Source organism: Crotalus tigris, unplaced genomic scaffold (assembly GCF_016545835.1).
Source record: "Crotalus tigris isolate CLP2741 ecotype Arizona unplaced genomic scaffold, ASM1654583v1 scf7180000024437.13266115, whole genome shotgun sequence".
Classification (NCBI taxonomy): domain Eukaryota; kingdom Metazoa; phylum Chordata; class Lepidosauria; order Squamata; family Viperidae; genus Crotalus; species Crotalus tigris.
The window spans coordinates 11,592,456-11,617,152 of NW_024100606.1; the positions used below are offsets into that span (position 1 = coordinate 11,592,456).

The 24,697-nt window shown below is 33.7% G+C and overlaps 1 protein-coding gene across 3 annotated transcripts in view; it reads left to right on the forward strand.

Moving 5' to 3' along the window:
• Positions 1 to 2,291: 2,291 nt before the first annotated feature.
• The window catches only part of MINDY3 (MINDY lysine 48 deubiquitinase 3), a 31,772-nt gene continuing 9,366 nt past the window's right edge, over positions 2,292 to 24,697 (forward strand). The window contains exons 1-11 of one of the 3 annotated variants that reach the window (XM_039331537.1): positions 2,292 to 2,442; positions 2,986 to 3,119; positions 7,909 to 7,988; positions 8,910 to 8,967; positions 10,123 to 10,296; positions 13,879 to 13,930; positions 15,608 to 15,722; positions 16,357 to 16,430; positions 16,908 to 16,987; positions 19,723 to 19,793; positions 21,114 to 21,194. In XM_039331537.1, the coding sequence (XP_039187471.1) occupies positions 3,026 to 3,119; positions 7,909 to 7,988; positions 8,910 to 8,967; positions 10,123 to 10,296; positions 13,879 to 13,930; positions 15,608 to 15,722; positions 16,357 to 16,430; positions 16,908 to 16,987; positions 19,723 to 19,793; positions 21,114 to 21,194 (879 nt within the window). In that variant the 5' untranslated portion in view covers positions 2,292 to 2,442; positions 2,986 to 3,025. Of the gene's footprint in view, positions 2,443 to 2,983; positions 3,120 to 5,941; positions 6,075 to 7,908; positions 7,989 to 8,909; positions 8,968 to 10,122; positions 10,297 to 13,878; positions 13,931 to 15,607; positions 15,723 to 16,356; positions 16,431 to 16,907; positions 16,988 to 19,722; positions 19,794 to 21,113; positions 21,195 to 24,697 lie in introns of those variants that run through there. The other 2 variants (XM_039331539.1, XM_039331540.1) reach the window with 2 other exon arrangements.

Here is a 24,697-nt window from a genome sequence, read left to right on the forward strand (position 1 = left end):
ATTCCAGAATATAAGGCAATAATCAATAGATATTAACTGTAAAGAAACAGATTTTGGTTGGGCATCAAGAAAGATGTCTTAATGGTAAAAGATATTCAACATTGGAACAGATTAGATTTGGAAGGTAGTAAATTTGACTGGGTTGGTTAAATTGATTCTGGATGGTCTTCTGTCAAAGGTGTTAATAATGAATGTTTTAGTAATGAATATGTTACTAAAAATGTAAGAGACCTTTGCACTGGATAGCAGTTTAACATAGATTAAATGATCTTCCAATCATTGAATCTTTAAACTACAAAGTAAAATATGGAAGCCCTCCTTCTAAATGCCATATAAAATTGAATTTACTAACACAATTACACAGCAGCCTTCACTACACTCAGAGCTAAATCCTCTAACCTCTTACTACTTCTTGAACTCATAGTCTGTCTGGCACACTTCTCCTATCCATTGAAAGAAACATTGCAGGAATGGCCCTAAATGTATGCATGTCATTAGGACTACCTGATCTGAGCTATGAAAACTATATAATCATTAGGTGCAACAAAAACCATATGATAAATATGATAATCTTCACATTATGCATGTATTATAAAATATAACAAAATATCCACAATAAATTAAAGATAAATTAACCTTTAAAATCAAAATTTTAAATCAAAAACTAACATTAAAATCAAAATTAAACTAAAAGGAACCAGTGTCCATTAAGGTAGCTTAATCTCACTGCATACTCAATCTTCCTTAAAAAGTTTGGACAATAATTTTCAAACACAGATTCAAAAAGAATCTTATAAAGAGGCTGCAACCACAGCTCATTCGAGGACACCATAACCTAGTCCTTGGCCAAAGTGAGGCACTGGAAACTTCTGAGATCAAGTTCATCATGCTCCTCAACGGAGCCAGGAGAAGTATGGGTGAAGTATGGGTGAAGGCCACAGAAAGCATCACATTAATTTCTTCTAGATAACATAGCAAGATGTCTCAGGCACCCATTCGACTCTTATCTATGAGGATTCAAGACCTTGTTAAATCTAAGCAAATATATGGGCAAAGGTTTTTGCAAAAAAAACAGCAATCAGGCTGTGTTACCTGTTCTCAGTTCTCTTATAAAGAGTTACACTAAGCAAAGTTTTTGACTAACATTTCTCCAATGCAGTAAAAATGTTTTACATTTGAGTAAAATGATCTTACTATCTTATTCATTGGTAATCTTCTTCGTCAATACACAGAAATTCTGTGAGTTTCTTCAGAAAACTCACAGAAACGAGAGAGAGAGAGAGAGAGAGAGAGAGAGAGAGAGAGAGAGAGAGAGAGAGAGAGAGAGAGATTTTATTTAGACCCAAGTTCCTTCCTGATATATAAAATCAACTAGATAATTAATAGAGCTCTCTTTGGGAAAATCCACAAGAGCCCTTACAGGGGTCCTCAACTTGGCAACTTTAAGACTTGTGGACTTCAACTCCCAGAATTCCTCAGCCAGAAAAGCTGGCTGAGGAATTCTGGGAGTTGAAGTCCACAAGTCTTAAAGTTGCCAAGGTTGAGGACCTTGCGATTATTCAAAATGGTCCAGCAGATGCTCAGTTTAATACATTTTTTTAAAAAAATAAATTCCTTGCACCATATTGCCTTTTCATAAGATCTACCTTAAATATTTTTAAATAATAAATAAGAGACCCTGGCATGTGTGGTTTTGTTTTGTTGGGACATCAGGTTAATCATTTTCTACTGGCCAAATTTATTTGCCTTGCTCTTTATCTTAGAGAGAAAAGCTTCCATTAGCAGTAAGAATTTACTTTAGACCAAATTAACAAATTCAGGATTCTTACTGGTTTTTACCAAGAGAGTTTAAAGTTTTGTTATGTGCTATCTTTTGAGTATTTGGTATTTGCCTTCTTCTGTCCTTCCTTTTGCAATATTTTCAAAAAAAAAAAATCAAAGGATCTCGAAAGACTGTCCTTGTGCAAAGTCTTATAATCCATTTGTACGTCATTACATAAAAAAACTCAAATGGCAATAAGAGCCGGATAAGGTTTTATTTCTTTTTCCATCCACCTGTGTCCTTCTATTTTCTTTTTTTTAATTGTCGCTCACCGCCCACTCCAGCTGGTACTTTCGCCCACTTCCCATTCGTGATTGGTTAGTCCACATGCTTGTCATGTACAATTCTCCAATCAGAACCTACCCGGTCCTATTCTTAATTGGCGCGTGTACGGAGTTTCTTCCCCGCCTCACTCTGATAGAGTTCGAATCCAGCAGCCTAAGAGGGCGGGGAAAAGGAATTCACGAAATCCGCTTTTGATTCGGCCACGCGCTTGCTCGTCAGAGGCTGCTTCAATAAGAAGCGCCCGTAGTTCACCAGCCTTCCATTCAATGTTAGCAGCGAGCCTGAGGGAGAGAGCGAATTGGTCCTAAGTGAGGAGACGCGGACCGCACAGGTGGGTAAGTGCCGGATGATGGAAATTAATAGAGGCACCTCTGAGGCGGGGAAGGGTTGGAGCAGCGGGGATGGTAGCCAAGTCTGAACGGACGAGGAGAGGGGTGTCTGTGAGGGTGGAATAGCTCCTTTCCCCTCCCTGGCAGCCTTTCCCTTTCCCCCCCCAGTGCCCTTGCTGCTGGACTGGGACCTTGTTTCCCGGAATCCCCAGACTGCTTCTCGACTGTGGATTCTGGGGGATGTAGTCCCAGCGTACTGGGACAAGCGCTGGAATCGAAGAAAGGCTGCAATGTTGGGTGTTTGAAGAGGTCTCCATACGGAGAGGCCGCTGCCGGTTTTGGCCTTCGTTCTCTCTCCCCTCCGCGGGGTGAGAATAGCCTCTGAGGCCGTGTCTCCTTCGGGGCATCGCTGCCGAGGACCCGACGCTTCTTAGGCCCGGCACCCCGGAAGGAGCCGCCTCTTTCTCGACCTCCGCGGAGACTCACCTGCCCGCCAGTGTTTGCCTCCTGTCTACATTCAACTGCCGCCTCCCTGTGATCTCCTTTTAGGTTTCGTCGCCTGGTGCCCTCTAGACAGTGAATCGCATCCATGGCTGAACTAGAGCAGGAGATGATCCCCTTGGTGTGGGGCAAGAAGACCTCACAGGGCCTGGCAGATACCATCTTTTGCCGCTGGACACAAGGTACTTCTCTCCCTCCTCTTTTTTTTTTGCTACCCAAGCCTGTACTTGGATGGCCCTGGCCGCCTCTCTTTTGCTTGGTTCTCCCTCAGCTGTTTCTGGGGAAAATCCTCATTCAAAAAGTCTGTCCATTCCAGTTTTCTGTTTACAACTATTTTTATCTTTGACTCAGGATTTGTTACACTAACTTTCAACTTTGGTGTCACCCAGGAAAGGTAACTGTATGGTATTAAAAACTGGTCCTATCAATTACTACAGTGTGATGACAAAGAGATTGATGCTTCTTACACAGCCAGCTTCCTTTTTCTTTCTCCTCCCTCCTCCATTTCTGAGTTTTGATATTGTCTCTAGAGTTCTTCTCTTTCACATCTCTTGGGATTCTGCCATTTCCAAAACCCTTTTTCAAAGTGGGCAAGAAGTAGGCAAATATACTAACAGAACTGTAATTGAAATGGTTAATGGATTTTTTCCCCTCCCTCCCTTTTATTGGAAATGGGATAATTGGTTAGATTATGCAGTTAGGAAACTTAGTTTAGTTTTTAAAAAAGTATTTACAAAGGTAGCTATATTCTTGCTTTAGAAGATCTGAAGCAGATCATTTCCCACTATTCCTTTGCTCCTGTCTTTATACAGGCAGTAATTGTTTTCTCAGCAATGTTAAATAAATAATGCAGCTGTTTTCACATAGTTAATTTTTAATATCTGGGTTTATTTCTTTAACAAGCATTAATTAAAGGTCTTTGACTCTCTTATAATGGTCAATCTAATAATTGCTCATTCTTCTGTTAAGGTTCTTCAGAGTATTCCTGCATACATAAGTTAGTCTCAAGTGCTAACTATTTTAAGCAAAACACTTAATCTTCTTGCTGTTGCAAAGTGTTGCTTATTTACCTAAATAATGAAGTTTCATCAATTAAAGTAGTTATTATTGCTACAAATACATTTACTGAATCATATCCATATATAGCTACCTTTCTGGAATATTTTTTCTATCCTTTGTATAAGTGTATGTGTGATTTTGTGTAAAACTCGGTTATGAATGTGCTCAGTATGTTCTCAATTGTGGCTTTGTCACATTTGTTTAACAGGTGTCTTTCTACTACTTTTTTCTTTTCTTTCTACTTTCTACTTCTTTCTACTTTTCTAGTTTGATCAAGGGAAAAAATCTCTGACTGGGTTCATTTAGCCTAAATCAGAATGTGATTTATCTAGTTAGTGACTAAATGAATCCAGACATTGTGATTTCTAAAGTATGGTTCATTAACTATGCTTGTTAAACTATACCTTAACATGCTGGGTGATCATAAGCTAAGCAACATGAGAATCTTAGTAATCAATATTATGTTTTATTTAGTTGAAGAGGTACAGTATATACAATCCCATTTTTATCTAGTAATTAAGATATGTTAATATCTAGAGGGATAGCATAAATAATTTAAATGGTTTGTATTTGAAAAACATTGTGTTTTTGAGAAATCTGTTGGGAAGTATAGTCCATATGCATGATTTGACCAATAGAGTTCTATTGGCAGGACTATTACAATGTCCAGCCTGGAAGACTATGAGCCATGCAATTCCTTTCATGTTTTAGTATCACAATACAGGTAGTCCTTGAGCTATGGCAGCAATTTGATCTGATATTACTGTTGCTAAGTGGTGTAGTTGTAAAGTGTGGTATCACATAACTGCCTCAGTTAGTGAAGACAATCTTAGTAGTCCCACTTGCTGTTATAACCCCAAGGTGTGCAGGTGTTAAGCAGAAAGCAGCAGGAGTCCCCAGTAAGGAGTACAAAGGTATTGTGTGGGGGAGGACTGGTGCAGATTGTGCATGAGTTGAGGGCTGGCTTGGAAGGCCTTGCCCAGGCCATATGTGAGCACAGGAAAACTAGGGAGTGGATGGTGCAGCATGAGCACATGAGGGCTAGCAGGATTTAGCAAAATAACTTGTGACTTTCTCTGTCAGCTTCTGCACTGACTTTGTGGGAAGCCAGTAAGAAAGGTTGCAAATGGCAATCATGTGACTATAGGACGTTGCATCAATTAAAAAAATATTTGTAGCTCAAGGTTGAACTTGTGGGTACCAGTTGTAAGTACCACTTATTCAGTGCCACCGTAACTTCAAAGAATCATTGAATGAGTAACTGATAAGTGAAGCCTATCTGTGTTCTTCATCCAAAGGGGAAGACAGCCCTAATTTAGATGAGACACTGTCTCTTATCTCAATAAGAGCAATTTGTTATTTTTTTCTATGAAGTCTGCAATAGGTTGCATACTAATGGCATTACTCGAGTTATGACCATTTGTTCAGCGACTATTTGAAGTTATGGCAGCACTGAACAAAGTTATAGCTGTTACAATGGCCAAGTATCTAAATTGGAGCACTTGGCAGCTCACCTGTACTTATGAGTGCAAAAGCACTTCAACTCCATCTACCCCTATCTCTGCACTTCAACTCCCTCCACCCCCAATCTCTGGCCTTTTGGTTATCTTGTGTTCACTGGTTCTGCCAATCTTCCCACTTTCTAGGGGGAAGTAAAGGCTGACCTTTCTTTCCTGCTGATGAGCCACATAGTGCCTGTCACTTTGCAAGGCAATTGCTAGCCATGCCAGGCCCTCTTCCAAGGCTGGTTCTATCCTGTCAAGTCATATTAGTAGCCAGTACAGTGACTTACCGACTGCTGCTGTTCTATGCTGAAGGGATGATCTTGCTAGTAATCTGTTTCTTTAACAGCTGTATCTTCTGGGTCATTTCCAAAAGTAGTCCTACATGATGCATCTAATGAAGAGTTGACTCTATCACTCATGCCCTTTCTTGCAATCCACAGGACACAGAATGGGCATGGGTCAAGCCTACAAACAATAGCATTCAAACTTCAGAAGATATATCACAATATATTGTCTCACTACAGTGGGCTCTGCCCAGCTGGTACAAACCTGTGCAGATATGTGTTCTTTCAGGTATATAATAAAACATGAGCTGGTTTGCCAATATGATCCTATGTTTGCAGAATGTTCTTGAAACTTTGCCTGTATTATCCTTGTAAAATATCTATTTTGTAAGATATATATCAGTAGCTCTATGTATAATATTGAAATGGTTAAAGTAGTTTCATATTTTGGTTTTCAATTAACTAATGGAAAAGATATAGAAAAATGATAAATTTTACCTTTCACTTCTGATCCTCTTATGTCAAACAATACATCTTTGAGGATTGGGAATGGCCTTCAAAGTACAAGTGTACTGATAGTCCTTAGTTTACATGGTAATTGAGAACAGAATTTCCACCACTAAGCAATGTGGTCCCCTGACTTGTTCATGTCAGAGGCACCTTTTAAGGTGCTTCTGGGTTGAAAGGATTAGCCAGTGACATCACTGTTGCCCGGGAGATGTCCATGTCATGTCTCTGTCAAGGAGCTGGAGCAAATGATGGGAGCTCACTCTGCCACCCAGCAGCACTTGGGTCTGAGACATGGGCTTGCTAAACTTCTGTTCTAACTATGCGAGCCACTGCATTCATTAGCAATGTGGTCATAAAGTGCAATATAGTCCTGGCAGTCTCCCCTGCAGTAGTTATAAACTTGGATTGTTAAGCAAGGATTCTTCACAACTTCCTGCCAGCTTCCAACAAAGAAAGTCAGTGGGGAATCAGGGAGGAAGTCACAAGAAGGTCTTGGGCTTGGGTAGCTGCTGTCAGGCTCAGAGGTATGGCACTAGTGGCTACCACAATCCAGTACAAATCTGCAACTGCCCCAGCCCAGTGGTGCAGTGTTACAACCGCCCCAACCCAGTAATTGCAGTTAGTCCAGCACCCCGGTGCAAAACTTCAGCTGCCCCAGTCATTGGTATGCAGCAGCCCCAGCAGCATGAATCCTAAGTCGCTAGTGCCCAACTGCTCCGATCCAGCAGCATGGTGCAAAGCTCAGTCAGTATGAAGCTGTGATTGCCCCCTGCCCTACACTCTGCTGCCCCATCTGACCTTCATTGTTTTCTTGCTTCTGCTGCTGATAAGCATATTCTGGTCCTTCTCAAGGCAGTTGCTGGCCATGCAAGGTTTTCTTCCCAAGGTCTCGCAAGAAAACTATCATGCATGACCTGGAGAAGAATGCATTGGACAGTCAGCAGTTGCTTTACAAAGGGCAAGGCTGGATGTGCTTTGTCAGCAATGGGAGCAAGAAGATGGAGAAGGTCAGAGTCCGTGGAGTACAGCGGGCAGAAATGGGAGGGGTGTTCATGATGTCCACTCTGCAGTTGGAAATGTACATGATTTTGATTACGTGGCAGCAGGGTATTCCAAATAGCCATAACTACTAGTCATTCAAAACTGTCATAATTTGAAGGTTGTTACACAAGTATTACCTGTAAAATGGAGCCAAGAATTGAAACTGAAGCATATTGTACATGCTAGTCTTATTTAAATGAAATTTGTGAACTATTGAAAACTGTATTGTTTGGGGTAGCTGTTTAAAGAGGCTAACACGTTCTACTTATATATGCTTTTTCCCTTGTTTTTATTTTATTTCTTTAAATCAACTAGTTCAGAAGTGATTTCTTGATACGTTGCAAAATACAGCTAGAAAAACCTTGATCTTTATTTCAGAAAAAAATATAGAAATAAATATGGATAGCAAATGAAAAAGAATGTCATTGCCTGTAGCGCTTATAGATAAGGTTAAGATTTGGAATGTTGAAGAACACAAGTTTGATAAAGAATATTTTTTCAAAAATATGCTAAAGTTTATTAATATACACATTTTTTAGAAATAGCTAACTGAATTTTTTTATTTTCCTCAGGGTTTGTGTTCAGTGACTCAGAATCTACTGCATTAGAACAATTTGAAGGAGGCCCTTGTGCTGTAATTGCACCAGTTCAGGTAATAATGCTAAGATCACAGTAAATGAACCTGAAAAATATGTTTCATTAAATTCGATAATTTAAATCAGTTGTGGTATGCTATCTAGGTAATCTGAATACTGAATTTAAAACTCAGTATAGGTACCTCAATTTACAACCGTTCATTTAGTACCGGTTCAAAGTTACTACGGCACTGAAAAAAAGAGACTTATGACCATTTTTTACAGTTATGACCATTGCACATCCCTATGATCACATGATCAAAATTAGATGCTTGGAAATTGGTTCATATTTATGACAGTTGCATTGTCCTGGGGTCATATGATCATCTTTTGCTACATTCTGACAAGCCAGATTCACTTAACCATGTTAATAACTTAACAATTGCAATGATTCACTTAACAATGGTGGCAATAAAGGTCATAAAATGAGGCAAAACTCATTTAACAACTGTCTCACTTAGCAGCAGAAGATTTGGGCTCAACTGTGGTCATAAATCAAGGACTCCCTGTATTTTGAGATGTTGTAGTCTGCAATATTCATTTAATACAGTGTATTAAGTACTACAATTACAAATCCAATGTTCAAGTTTCAGCAACACTTGATTTCCAACTGGTGTTTCTGAATCCCTTACTTGACATGAAATGCTTCCTATTTTTTCATGTTAGAGTAGAATGTATGACAAAAGGGATTACACTTTGTTCAGAATCCTGTTTAATATGCAGTGATATATTCAGGTATCTGTAGTTGTTAAACAACATGGAACTAAAATAGTAAATTCTATATTTGCATAAGGGAAAATGTTTTCAGTATTTGGGAATATTTATAAATATCCCCCTCCCCCAAAAAATATTAAACCAATGTTGAAAATGGAAACACTTTGCACCACTGAAGATCAAATCATACATTTCTGATATGTCAGTATTGTCTTTATTACAAGGCATTCCTTCTGAAGAAGCTTTTTACTGGTGAGAAATCTACCTGGAGACAGTGTCAAGGTAACTACAAACCTACATCACCAAGAGGGTTATAATGCCATATTTGCAAAATATGTGCTAAACCAAACAGTAATTGTTATTTATAATCAGTGCTTATTAATCTGCATAATTCTGAGAAGATTATGCGTTTGCTGATGATTTTACAAATAGAATGGTAACATTAAACTTAAAAATAGAATTTAGGCTTATAAGTCTTAACAGGAAATCCAATCATGCAGAATGAAACAACATACAAATTAAGCAAGCATCAGAAATTTATATACTTCTGTTCCAATTGCATGCTAGAATTTATTGACCACTATGTTCAGAAAGGATAAAAACACCTGGCTATTTATTTATTTGTATCTTGCCTTTATTATTTTTACAAAGGCGGCAAACATATCCCACACATCTTCCTCCTATTTTTCCCACATAATCCTGTGAGATGGGTTGGGCTGAAAGGAATGACTGAGAACAAACTGTCATCTTCTCTGGCATTGTTGAAGGAATGGAAGAGATGCATTTACTGTCTGATTTAAACTCTATATTGGATCCAATTGGCTAATCTAAACTTTGCCTTTATTGACACATTTAAAGATAATGAAGTATTGCTTGCCTTTGGTTTATTCCAGGATGCCCTGGAATGATCCAAATTGTAGTTAGATGATATGATATATATGTGATATATGATATAATAACTACAGTTTAGATCAGTCTAACCAAATCAATATATCCTAACTTATTTAACCTAACTGCTTTTCTTCTTGACTATTCTTGATAGAAAAAGATGAAGTAGAAGGAAATGCAAGAGTTCAGGGTATATCAAGGTTGATTCCTGTAGCTCTGAACTATAGATTTATGGGTCAGCTGAGCCAACAGGAGTAGTATAACTGAAGGAGAGAGTGAGCCAGGATGAGAACACTTAATTTACAAATACCTCCTTGTCATGCCCAATAGTTTAAACAGCTTAAAATTTTGAAATGACAAAATACTAGATAGTTCCCAAGAAATGGATGAAATTCAAAGCCATTGATCGTTAGTTCTTTTTCTAAATTGTCTTGAACCTGCTGGGATTTGAGGAAGAATCAAGATTAGATTGTACAAAGAATGTTGCTACATGTTTTGCATGAAAGTTCCTGGTCAAAAATATATCTGTTCTGATTTTGAATATTTCAGAAGAAGAGCAAAAAAATCTTCTTTGTTATGCATTATGTGAAATTTTGGAAATGACTTGCTCTGATCATTCAGAGTCATACTGTTTGGCCACATGGCAAAGAGGAAATCCTGTGCAAGATACTGCTAATATTTCTGAAAGTTCAGCAGAATCAAGCCATCAAGAGGAGCAATCATGTAAGATACTTTTTGTAATACGATTCAGGAATACTTTGTGCTTTTTATACAAAATGTATTTTTCAAGATATAGGATTATTTAACATTATTCTACAGATAATTTTGTCCTCTGTTCCTAATTTTCTTTACCCCTAGTAGTCTAAGTTTGATAGACGTACAGTAGGCTGCGGTATTTATATTGTTGATATTCTGACTGAATCAGAATATGGTAACATTTTTGGAGCCATGGTGGCACAGTGGTTAGAATGCAGTATTGCAGACTAATTCACCTCACTGCTAGAAGTTTGATCCTTACCGGCTCAAGGTTGATTCAGCCTTCCATCCTTCTGAAGTTGGTAAAATGAGGACCCAGATTGTTGGGGGCAATGTAAACTACTTAGGGGGCTGTAAAGCATTGTGACGCTGTATATAAGTCTAAGTGGCATTGCTATTTTGACTTAAGCTTTTGTTTTTTAAAGTCATACTAGTTTTTGTCTCCATACCTAATTGGAAGCATATAAACATTCCAAGCTGAAATATTTCAACCCTAGACAATTCATTCCAAATCCTAATTAAATATAGAAAAGCATGTTTCAAAAGTGGACCACTTCTGGTAAAGTCAAAATGAGAAATTTTACTTTTAAATCATTCCAGTTTTAAAATGTTTTTCTTACATTCAGTTTCTATTAGGTATGAATATAATATTTATTGGCTAGGCTGTGGCACTTCCTGTTTGCTCATTTTTTATTCTGTTTTAACCTAATGGAGTTGTGAAGAACTAAATATGTTGCCACCTGTACAAGTGCATCCAAAACAAAACTGTTGGTTAGATAGAATGTTTTCAGACTATTTGCTGCTGTCAAAGAATTCCCAACTTATCTAGAATGTAGAGTCCTTTAATGTTTTCATGCAAAACCTAGTTGAATATAGTCATTAATATATCATTAATATTTGTGCAGTCCATGTAATTTGTTCACTGCTAAAATATTTAATGCCTTTTTAAGCCTACAGGAATGTATATTTTGGAAAAATACATGAATGAATATGAAAATATGTAACTTTATTTTCAGGTTACTGACTCATGAAGAGTGCTAACCATGTTATAGTGAAGGAATAATGTTTGATAAGATTCTAAAAGCTTTAAATGATTTATTGCTAGCCCTTGCTTAGCAACTGGTGACTTAGCGACTATCTGAGGTTTCAACAGACATCCCCATTATGATCTGATTACAAAGTTCCAATGCCCACAGTCTACCCCCTTTGATCATATGTTCATATTATGGAAGCTTGGCTACTGGCTCATATTTATGACAATTTGCAGCATCTTGTGGTCACATGACTAGGTGTTTTTGCTAGTTTCCAGTATAAAGTGCTCATTGGGGGAGAATGGGGTTGGTTAATGAACATGACATTCTAAAAACACTCTAAAAACAACAACAACAACAATTAATAATAATAATAGTAGTAGTAGTAGTAGTAGTAGTAGTAATAAAGTTGGAAGGGACCTTGGAGGTCATCAAGTCCAACCCCCTGCTCAGGCAGGTAACCCTATACCATTTTGGACAAATGGCTGTCCAGTTTCTTCTTAAAAACTTCCAGTGTTGGAGCATTCACCGTTTCTGGAGGCAGGGCATGGTCATGTGGTAACCTTAACAATCATCAAAACTCACAACCATAATTCCAGGCTTAATTACAGTCAAACGTTGAGTACCTGCACTTAAATATTCCCTTTTGCCTACTTTGCACAATACTTGATGTTTGATGACAAAATGCTAGAGAAAGAATCATTTTCTTTTCATATATGGGGCTATTTATATTAGCACAGGAATAAGAAAAAGAAAATTTAAGTATATGGCTATTTCATTGTAACTCAGATTTTATTTGAAAAAAAATTAGCACCACCTAATTAGAGTGTAGTTTTATTTAATTGGGTCTAAAATAGGTTGGCAAAGAAGATCATTGCTTTATCATGTAGTAAATTAGTTAAGGTGCCACAGATTTCCTTTTTGCATTAATGTTAGTAACACAGATCCATCACATTAAGGCTCATTTAAGTTAAATTTGAGATGAAGGGACATTGTTCTGATAAAATAAATTTGTCAGTAAAATGATACTGCTCCATGATATATAACAAGTGGTGCTGAGAAAAAAAATGCTGAGCATCTATTTTCCTATTCAGTGCTTTATTCATAATTGCTAGAATATGCTTATGATTTATCACTTCTTCCCATTTTAAAGGAATAAGTTATGAAGCAGTGGTTATTCTCCTTATTCTGGTACATGCTTCTCATGGAACAAAAAATGTAATTATGAAACTTATTCTAGTGGTAAAATATATTGAAGGTGGTAATTGCAAAAACAAAAATTGAGATTTTTTATTATATTTATACTTGTACTTGTCTGTTCATATTATTAAATAAATATTAATCAGCTTACAGTGACTAAGTTCTTGTTTCATGCAAGGCTTTGATTTCTATTGTAATGTTCCTCTTTCCATTGTTTCTCTCTATTCTATACTATTGCACTTCGTTCAGGCTCAGTAAAATTGATAACTATATAAGGATTGCTTGATTTGTTTGTTTTATATTGACTATAAAATGCAGGCTTATAGGTTCAGATATTTACTTTTCTTTCAGGTTATGCATGATATGATATTTTTTAGGTGCAATAAATATTTAAATACTTTTCATTAAGGCTTATTGTTTATGCTTAGTTATTGTTTCAAATGTATTTATTACACAACTTTACATTATATTTTTTATTAATCAAGTAGCTTAATATAAGATTTTTTTTGTTATTTAATATCTGACTTGCAACTGTGTTTCTTTTATCAGAAGTAAAATTCTTTTTATAAAATTCAATATCTACAATCATTCTTTAGATATTTATTGTAAACTGCCCAGAGTTCCTTTATGGTAAGATGGATGGTCAATAAATTTAATTAAATAAATATTTAGCATATTTATAATAGATACAATACTGTTATGTTAATCTAACTGTTAATATACCCCTAAATTGCTTATTTTCATTGCCTAAGAAATTCATTAACTAAGTAAATCTATTCCACTTAGAACCTTTAAACTGATTAGCATTGGTTACGTTGAAAAACTCACTTTAATTTTCTTTGAAAAAGTGAGAAAAGTTGGTAAAAGGTTTGAATTGGAAAGGTACTAAATGTAGCATTTTTTCCACTGTTTGGTTACTTATTAAAAAAGGCAAAATATTTCTTAAAAGATGCATGCTTCTAGTTTGCTGTTTTATAGTGAAACAACAGCCTTGTTACACTAATTCTGTTCTGTAATCCAAAGTATTCTAAGTTATCCTTTTATCCTTGTGCTTGGTGACTTTCCTTCAGTAGTTTTCATAATTCATGTCAAACTGACTCTGGTTTGCACAGCTGTTGAAATTCAGTGATTTTGTAATCTTAGCAATATTGACTCTTAATTACATTAAACTAGCACGTACAATGTAACAGAAGTTGTACTGAAAGAAGGTGAAGGATGAACTTTCATTATGAAAAGCTTGAAAGTATTCCAGCTTGCTGTGTGTTTCTTGTGTCACTTTTGGTCGTGTTTAGTGCTAAAAAGTATTTCTTGTGTATAGCTGCCTTGGCTGCCGAAGAGTTTGGCTTTGAACGATTTCATGCACTAATTCAGTAAGTAATATGTTGCAGCTCTTAAAATATTCAAAATTATCATTTTAAGATATAAGTTTAGTATTGTTTTATCCCATGTAACTGAATATCAAGATCAAACCTGCTTAAGCTCATGCAACCTGCTGCTTTAAAGACCAGAAAGAAACATACTGTTAGGTGTAGTATGAAATAATACCTGGGATTTTACATGAATTTTTGAAATAGAAAGAAAGAATGTTAAGTGTGCAGACTTCAGGGCCTATAATTTTCTCTGTCAAAGCTATTTTTTCTCAATAGTTTTACAAATTTAAAAATTATTAAAGCCATTCAGTCGCCTCAATCCACAAGATGGGCAGCAAATGAATTCAACAGTAATAATAAGATAAAATGTTATCAGTGGTACTTCTGTTGTGTGAGCTATGCTAGTTATCAGTAATTTTCCAACAACAGTTCAAAGTACTTACTGATTTATAGAGCCGTACAGCTAGGGTATATTCCTAGCTGTCTGATGGACTGCTTTTCTCCCATTGTTTCTGCTCATTGGATAAGATCTGAGCCAATGGGTAGGCTCTGGTTCCCATTATCTGATGGGTCCCAGGTGAGGTGCCTTTTTTATCATGGCACCCACTCTTTGAAATAGTGTATTCTGAAGGCTAGTATTGCTCCAACCTGACATCCTTTAAATCCGGGGTCTCCAGGGTTGAAGAATTCTGGGAGTTGGAGTCCACAAGTCTTAAAGTTGCCAAGGTTGGTGATTCCTGCTTTAAATGGATCATGAAGTCTTCATTATTTATCCAGATGCTAGTTTAGGAAGAATGTGCTTTTTAATTTTTATTGTATTGAATCTGTTTTTAATTTGTATACTGCTTAAAGTCATTATGAATTTGGCAACCTATAAATTTTATATATATATGTGTGTGTGTGTGTGTGTGCATTCATTTACAATATATATGTTACTAGTAATGTGTGAAAAGCTGGCATTGTATAGAATGCCTAGGAAATCTATAGAATGCATGACATTTTTAGGAAAGTGTGAAATGTCTGTTATTTTAATATGCTATATACTTTCCCTAGCGTTGCCTATAATATATAAGCATTATGCAGAATGACAACTATTTGAGCAAAGTATGAAAAAAGTCATGAAAATTATTAGGATTAGGGTTTATTTAAAACATGTATATGAAGATGAAAGAAGAAATGCAAAATAAATTACAGGACCTTACTGGAAAAAAAAAAAAAACAAGAGAAAAATACCAATGTTGAAAATACTACTATTTGTTGCAACAAGGAAGGCTAGAATGGCATTTTAGCAGGAGTATTTTATACTTTGCAGGATTGCCTTTTGGCATTGCATAGAATGCATAGAAATGTGTGAAATATTAAGTGTTTTCATACTTTTACATCCCATTTTGACATTACCTAGGCATTCTATAAAATGCCTAATTTCACCTATTAAATGTATAAACATAGTGAAGATTTTAATAACATACCCATTTTCTCTATAACAGATGTGAAATCTTAAATATGCTTCTAAAATTTTGATTTATTCTGCTATATTGACGCCACTAATAATGAACAACTGCTATAACCACTGTTTCTCCCCATAAACAATTGCTCTTAGTTATCTTGCAAATACATTAATAACAAGTACTGAATGCCTTTTGAATGTCCTACTGACTTTTTGTTTTTAATATTTAGCAAACGTGCATATGCCAACTTTTCTGATTTCAAAGATGCAGTTTGGAATCACCATGCAATGTGGGCAAATAAATTTGGAGTGCTACTTTTTCTGTATTCTGTGATACTTACTAAGGTGTGTTTTTAAAAGAAAATGTTGATTTATGACACTCTAGAAACAGAAGTTAATGTTTATTTTAGAACCTCTAAAACAGCTTCATTAAATTATACGAGTTAGGCTTCTAGCACAAGCATATGTATGTGTGTGTTTATATAATTGTAGGTTCTAGTCTTTGCTAGTTCTCTTAAGTTTATTTCTGAAATGATTGTAATAGGGTTGGTTAGAGGAAAAAGATTAAAGAATATTTTAAATATATTATGTATTTTTTCCACTTAAGATGAACAGAATAATATTCATTTTATTTTAAAGAGTAATAGTACTTGTATATAAGCTGAATTTTAAGTCTTTGCTCAAAAATATGGAGGCTTTGGTACTTTATATAGTCTGGATTTTCTTGAAAGATTCTGGAATCAGTTGAAGTGACTTTTAGTTTTATACCACAATAGAAGAGGATATTGAATAGGATAGTACTTATTGGCAATTAATTTATGTGAAAAAAATAAACAAATTGTAAGGTAAGTCACTTGTTTGAATTTTCAGTCACAACTAACTCTCAGCTTAGCTAAAACTATTAAATATGCATGCTAAAGAATTGGGAAAAATGTATTTCTTAACACAAATGTGTGGCCATTATCCTATAATTTTTAAGGGCATTGAAAATATAAAAAATGAAATTGAAGATTCATCTGAACCATTGATAGATCCTGTTTATGGTCATGGAAGGTAAGCTTTGTTGTTTCTATCTTCCTTAAACTAGTGACTGAACAAATGTTATTTTAAACATAGCACTAATTATGTAGTAATAATAATAATAATAATAATAATAATAGAGTTGGATGGGACCTTGGAGGTCATCTAGTCCAACCCTCTGCTCAGAGGACACGCTATACCAATTTCAGACAAATGGCTTTCCAGTCTCTTCTTAAAAACTGTAATGTAATAATCATCAATTGAAAAAAAAATGTGAAACTAGCTTTTTATATAATATTTATTACTTGTAAGTAATTCTTACAAAGTTATATGTAAAATTAGTTCTTTATGCCTTGTAATCTAAAATGAATGTCTTGGCTATTCAAAAAGGTTTATGCACAGGATATTGTTTTAATATGAAGTTGAGTGAGTAGTTAAAATATCTAAACTTTTTTTTAGCAAAAAAAGCAACAGTGCAATTATCAAAAACCTTTTCTTCTGCTTTTTAAGCCAAAGTTTAATTAATCTTCTGCTGACGGGGTTTGCAGTATCTAACGTTTGGGATGGAGACAGGGAATGCTCAGGAATGAGTAAGTACAGATTTGATTTGCCTTATAGTAATGTTGAGTAAAGGAAACCTATTTATTGCCTTTGCTTTGAATTTGAATTGCATGTAATTCAGATAAGTTAATCCTGATCATTAATTGAAATGATCAAATGTTTCTGTTTAATGAGTGCTTCCTACTGATAATCCCTCCAGGTATGCAATCAAGCTTATTTTCCACAACATTCTGGACAGGTATTATTGATAAACTCATTTTCCATAAGGTTTTATTTCAGGCTTAAAAAGCTAGAAATAATAATTGAATATCAATAAAATGTTTAAATGAATTGTATACCATAGAAAATCATAATTTCATTAAACTGTTATATTACCTTTGTGTGTAGAATGGATTCTTCATTGACCCCGTGTTTTAAGCTATTTTCATCTAAAATTAGATTGTAATAACAATTAAGCTAGATAGAAATAGCTTAAAGTGCCAGACCATACTGCAAATAGCCCTGAGGTTCCTCTTTCCAAAGATACAGTTAATTCATCCTGTAAGATTTTAATCTTACAGCCTGGAGATATTTTTGATCTTAAAAAGAAAAATCTAACATTAAATAATCACTCTATTTTATTGCCAAAGTGATGCAACACTTTTTTTTTTTTTTTGTGATCTCAAAAAATTGGATTGGAGGTTGGACTCCAAAACTGAAAGGAATATTACCCTAAATAGGTTCCTACCATTTACATTAGGTGCAACCAGGTTTTGCTCCTTTACTAATTTTTTCACTCCTTTTCCAATTTTAAACCATTTAATTGCTTTTGAAATGTTTCTTGGTCATCTTAGAAATGCTTCATTTTTTTAAAGAGCTGTCTACAATTGGATGTAGTCTATACAAACTACATCTTTTGTATAATTAATAAAGCAGACATACCTAGAAACTAACATGAGAGAGAAATTCAATTTTGTCTAGCAATTTGAGGGTTTTTAGTACATACACATTCACACACACAGAGAGACAGACAAACATATATTGGAATATAAGTAAATGTTTGCTCATTTTTCAGTAATTGTTGTACTTCAGACTTTAAGTTACAGATATTCCTTGACATGACTGATACTTAATGACCAGCCGAAGTTACTATGAACTAAAAAAAAGTTATTTAAAACTCATTCTTGAAGTTAAAAACCGCTTCACCACCACCTTGGTCACAAGATTACATTTTGAACACTTGGCAGTTGGCTCATATGTGCAACCAGTTGCAGTGTCCCATGTTCATATTATCATATTTTGTGACTTTTTGCCATTTTCTGGCAAAAAAAAACACCCATTGGATCAGCTGGATTTGGACATATGGCCATGTGATTCATTTAACAACTATGATGATTCACTTAATGAGTAAAAATGGTAATAAAATTGAGTCTACTACATAGTGGCTTGATTTATGATTAAAATTTTGGAATTAATTGTAGTTGTAAGTTGAGGATTACCTGTATCCTGCCAATAAATGTGCAGTATTTTTAATCCACAAGATGGCAGTAGCCCCTAAAGAAAAAAAAATGCTAAATCTTTTAGAAATCATCAGACAATAATAAAATGCTGTTTAATTATTAACTTGGTGTGCAAATGAAAGAGTTAATTGCTAAGTGTATTAAAACTGGATCCTTAAAAGTGTTTTTATGCAATCAAATTGCTATGATAGTATGCTGCTGAAAAATGTATCAGATTCTATCCCTGAATTTAGCCTTGTGACAATGTCTGAATGAAAGTTTAATCCCCATATCACTTTTTGTTTTAACCAAGTGGATGTTGCATATATTGCCATGTTTTGTAATTTGATTAACTTATTATTGGAAGACATAAAACTATGATTCTGTGTTGTTCTATGTTTGAAAGAAAGAGCTTGAAATAACAATGTAGAAAAATTGAAATAGAATGTAAAATAGCATTTGCCCTAGTATATTTTTGTACAGCATCTAAGCAATATTTCTAGAATAAAAATGTTGGATACTATACATAGATACACACATAATAAAATCTCTTTAAATCTGTTTTATGTCCTGCTCCTAATCCTTTTTTTTAAAGTTTCATTCCTTACAGTACATATATATTTCTATGGCATATGTGTGTACCTTTTGGTCCAGTCTTTAAGCCTGAGACCTAGGTATATAAACTGAAATGTTACTAGGAACAGGACTGTTGGTTTAGCCCCTTCCTATATTTTTATAAAGCATTTAATTTCCATTGGTATTCTTGAATATGTTTTTATTTTGGTGATTATTATCCAGAAATTATGTTGCTATTGCTCGTTACAACAGCTTAATTTTTGTGGCATTTTAGGCTCTGGTGATATATTATTTATATATTATTATAGTGTAAAAAGGCCAGTGCACATATTATAGATATTATGTAATACCTTAACCAAATAAATGTAGCAATGTTTAGTCAGTTTAGCTTAGTTTCCTTTATACTCTAGCTGAGTTTCTTGAATTCATAAGAATTTGTTCTGATCCTTCAATTGTGCAGTCCTTTTCTGATGTGTGCTTTTCAGTTATTATGTATTTGTATATCTTATTTCATTAAACATAAACAATACTTAAAATAGGAAGAAATATTATTTTATTATTGCTTATTTCAGTTGTATTACCCCTATATATTTCTGTTTGCCATTCACTTTGTTAATATAGAACAAAATTTCATAGTGTGGTTTAACTAAGAAAAAGAACTAGGAATCGGACTTTGAATAATCTAATACAGGAATGTTGTTTCTCTTCAGAATTACTTGGAATTAATAAACAAGGAGCTGTTGGTTTTTTGACACTCATGGAATCTCTGAGATACTGTAAAGTAAGATTTTTAAAGCCTGTCATGTGAAAGCATGAGGGATGAATTATGTTACTGAAAAAATAATTCACTTATCTCTAATGAATGAAAGCGTTGCCCAGTGTTAACTTAAATTTCTTATATAAGATACAATTACATAATTTTTTACATAAATTATAAACTTGCCTTCCTGGATGCTCCCTTTAAGTTTTTGTCTCTAGCCACAAAGATACTGCTTGATTTGGTTCTTTCTTGTGGCTATGTCAGTAGTTTCCTTTGAAATACCAATGTCTAATGCCCAAATTATACCCATTCACATCTTAAATGTATACATTTATTTCATCTAAACCAACATCAAATTTCTTTAGTTCTATATTCAACAAATTAATACAATACTATATGTGGACTTTTTGTAGTCTTTGAATATGGCATGGAAGCATGAATGATATAAAATTAGAGTTCTATATAAAAACTAGAGTTCTATATTTATATTTACAAATATATATTTATATATTTATTTTAAATCTACAATTTTCTTCTTTTTAGCATCCACTGCTACAGTAGTTAAAAGTGTTAAAAGACCTCAGAATGTTCCCAATTGGAAATTAATTTTTTTGTTGCATGCTTAACTCTCTTTAATATATTAGCAGTCAGCCATTAACGTTTATTAGGTATATGTGATGCTTCGAATGCAGAGCAGAAAATGTATTTCTGAACACATGTAGGGATACAAGTAACATCTGTTGGCAATGCTTTAAGCCAAACATATCTTTTCCTAAGATTGTATTACAGCTGTGAAAGGTTGCTGCATGATCCAGAAAAAAGACTGTTTTAAGAAATTACTGACAAGTGCTATAGAAGCATTTCACTATGTTCTGAAACATCTTTTTCCATTCCAATACAAATCACTCCATCAACTTGACATTTATATCTCACCTCAGTTTAACCTCATAGCAACACTTTTGTCAACTACATAAGGCTCTGAGAAAGACTGGCTCAAAATTATCTAATATGTTTTGTGATCAGACCTTAATCTAAGTCTTAGCATTATAAACTAATACCTTTATCAAATGCCATACTGAATTTTTATTTTTATATTTGTTTCTTATTTTAGTACAGAAGTTAAATAAAACTGATTCTCACCCCTGATTTATAATACTTTTCATGGAACGCAATTTAAGTCATAGTTAGAAAGCCAATGTCCAGATATAGAGTTCTTTTCCTTAAGAATACTCTGAGTCTTGTTTACCCACCAATATTTTGAAACAGAAATATGCATTATGTGCTGTATTAGAAATGTGCTAATTCATTTTTGTTTTGTTTTAATGTTCTTGTTTTTCTTAGGTTGGATCCTATTTGAAGTCTCCAAAATTCCCTATTTGGATACTTGGCAGTGAAACTCATCTTACAGTCTTTTTTGCCAAGGTAGGATTCTTCCCTTTTTATTTCAATGTTTAGGGCCAAATAATCCTCTTTGAGTCTTACAATTCAAGTTTTTCTTAAAGTATAATAGTTTTTCCACAGAATAGTGTTTGTATTTTAAAACAGATTGCTAATACTGAAAGTTATATGAAAGATATTTCTCCAAATCTATTTGACTTAAAAGATGTTTTAAACATGTGGCTTGTTATGATTGCAATATCTTCAAAACATTCTTGATTGTTTGGTATGGCAAAGAAACAAAACCCCTTTGTAATATTTTTTTCAGAAACAACAAATCCATACATGGATATTTTTAAAATGTTATGTATTATATTACATGTATTATAATCTGTGATTTTTCAGTGCTGCAAATAAATGGTGATTCTGATTTAATCCAGAACCGCTCATCAAAACAAGAAATGGCTTTGCTGTTGCTTATGTTAAATTGATTTTTTTTATGAGCCGAAGAGTTGAAATTTGCTTCAGTTCAACATTATTTAAATGTTGAATTAAATCCTCCATCATTCGGTTTCTATCAAATTTGCAGTAACTGAATGATTTTTTAAAAAGAAAAGCTAAGAATAACCAGCAGAAAAACAAATAAAAGAAGCATCATACTAAAGGAATTCAAGACACTTTAATAAGGAAAATATTAAGTAAAAATAATGAATTTCCAGAAAAACTAAAGAACTTTCTGTTGTTTTGAGCATTAATGATACATGTATTCATGATCAAAACCAAACTTTAAACTTCCTTATAGCTTATTTTTTAAGATATGTTTATGCAAGGCAGAATTAGATCAGTAAGCAAAGTTATGCCATTTCTGTGTTGCTGAATCTAGCACACCTACATTTTTTTCTAACTAATTTTATTGTGTATAAATTCTAAATGTTTTACTACTCATGATTAACTGTGGACCATAAAAATAGAATTGTTTATATACCTAATGGGTTGAATTTATTTATTTTTCCTTTGGAAGAAAAATCTATTTTCTGTCTACTCCCTTTCAAGTTTTTAGCAATTTACTGCTAAATGAAATAACTGCAAAATATTTTATATTTTAAATAGGTGTAGATACCATAGTGTATGAACTACAATATTCAGAAAGTTCATACAGTGGTTTCTTATTGAAGACATATCAAGACTGCCTACTTCTGAACGTACAATACAAAATGTTTTGACCATATATAAGCTGTATCATTTTGAATACAAACAAATAAGAACTGACCTATTGAAAAATAAGAGAAGATGTGATGCAAACTATCTTATTTTGTACCACTTTGAGAAATAAAAGCAATATTGTCCTATTCTATTTTTTATAAATACATTATTCTTTGTATCCAAGATCCAAAGAACTGAAAGTATATTGTTTAAAAATCTAGTTAAATCTAGTATGGATTTTGTTGCATGATATACTTTACTTCAAAACAAGTCACCCATTTTTTCACATTTATGTAATCTGCTATATGCTTTAGAGCTGACTTTGAAGACTCTTAATATATGTCAAATAAGAAATGTTAAAACTTTGTTAATACTGGTGCAATTATATGGATAACAAAAATTTACTAGTCTGTTTGTCGCTTGTTAGCTATTTGATCATCCTGTAGACAGTAATGTATTTGACAGCTGTTGACTGCCCACCTACGTTGCATATATTCTTGTATACAGCATTTAGTTTCATTCTTTACAAGTGCAATTAAATAACCTTGCAAATTCATTTCATGTTGTCTTTTGAAGTGGTAAGAAACAAGTCTGATTTTTTTCATTGTCTCCTTGTGTTGAAATGTGTATACCAATATATTACTTCCTAGTAAGAGAAAAATACTAAGGAGACAGTGTAATTTTTTTTTTTAAATCTTAGTCTTGTGCTTAGTTATTCTGGATGTTATTTTTAACTGAATATTTTGCAATTTAAATTTCTACCTGTCAGAAAAGAAACACATGAATTACGCAAACGGCTCAGATTATTACACATAATTTCAGATTAAACTATTTTGATTATGCTATGGTATATTAGCATGTTCAACATTGTAATATAATATTAAATCCAGTTCTGATACAGATGCTGCTCTGTGTGCAATGAGATGATTTTAAAACAGTCTGGATATTAAATAGCCATAGGATTAAAGAATAATTTAATTTATATCACTGTGGTCATAGACTTCAACTAGCTATTGTCCTCTGAGCACAGTGTGAATTTAATTATCAAATACTGCCCTTATATGAAAAGTATTTAATTGCTGACATCCTGTATTTAAATGATGTTGCTTTGTAAACTGGGTTAAGCCAATATAGGACTATAACACTGAAATAAATAGAAGATAAAATTAAGTCCATACTTTTTTTTAAAAAAAAATTCTTCACTAAGAAGAAAAGATGTATAAAATATAAAACTTGAATAGTTCTTTTGTTATATATAGTAACTGCTTCTTTGATCTAAATGACTGAGGTTGTTTGGCATGTCTCAACTCAGTATAGCCTTATATTATACTGAATTAGTAACAAGATTAAATTTAAGTGTACTTTTTTCAATCTTACGACAGTTCCAAATAGATTTGAAAAGGTTTCAAGCTGTACAGAACATTTTGAACACATTTCTATCACTATTTTTCTATGTTGCTATATGGCCATACTTAACCTGAATTAATTGTAGCCTGAAGTGAACTATTAATTGAATTTTAAACCTTTTATTTTTCCTTTTTCTTCAAGGAGGATTGACACTTATATACATGCACACATACATACTGTATTGTATTGTAATTGTGTATAGATTCATCCTATTTTTAGATTAACAAAATTTAGAAAGTTTTTAAAAATGGTTTGTTAAAACAGAATCCAGGAAATTCTATCAGCAGTTCTGTTGCTGTAGGGTTTGTGTGTGCTGTTTTTGATTTCTAAGAATGAAAACAGCTGACAAATGTTCATTAAAATATACTAATGGACTATGTGTGTTTGCCTTCCAGGGTAAACATGAGTTCCTAAAATAAACCTATATTATCAAGGAAAACTAGATTTAAATGGCAGCAAAATGGACAGTAAGAATAGTAATATGATTTAAAGAGTGAAACACTATATGTCTTATCTTTGTGATATGGTTTGCTTTGAAAAGAAATTAGAAAACAGCAAATATGATTTCTTCTATAGAAAATAAGGAATTTAGGATGTATTTTGATAATATGCATAGCCTGAGTGAGTGCTTGTGTTTGGCAGGAGGTTTGGAGATTTGGAAGATAAAATAAATACATATGGGGAAAGTTTACATGTCAATAAATATTACTGCTGCCAAGTGTGAATGAATATTTTGCTTTTCAGTATTTTGCAGTAAAAATACTTTATTCAATAATAATGAGAGAGAATCAAAATTTAATGTAACAAATCTAATGAGAGAAGTTTTGTAAAGCTAATTCTTTCACTTGTGATATACAGTAAGAGCTTCAATGTCCAATGTTTTTCTCAGAGCATCAAGTAAGAAATCAAGGAAGAAATAATACCTAATCAGACAATTA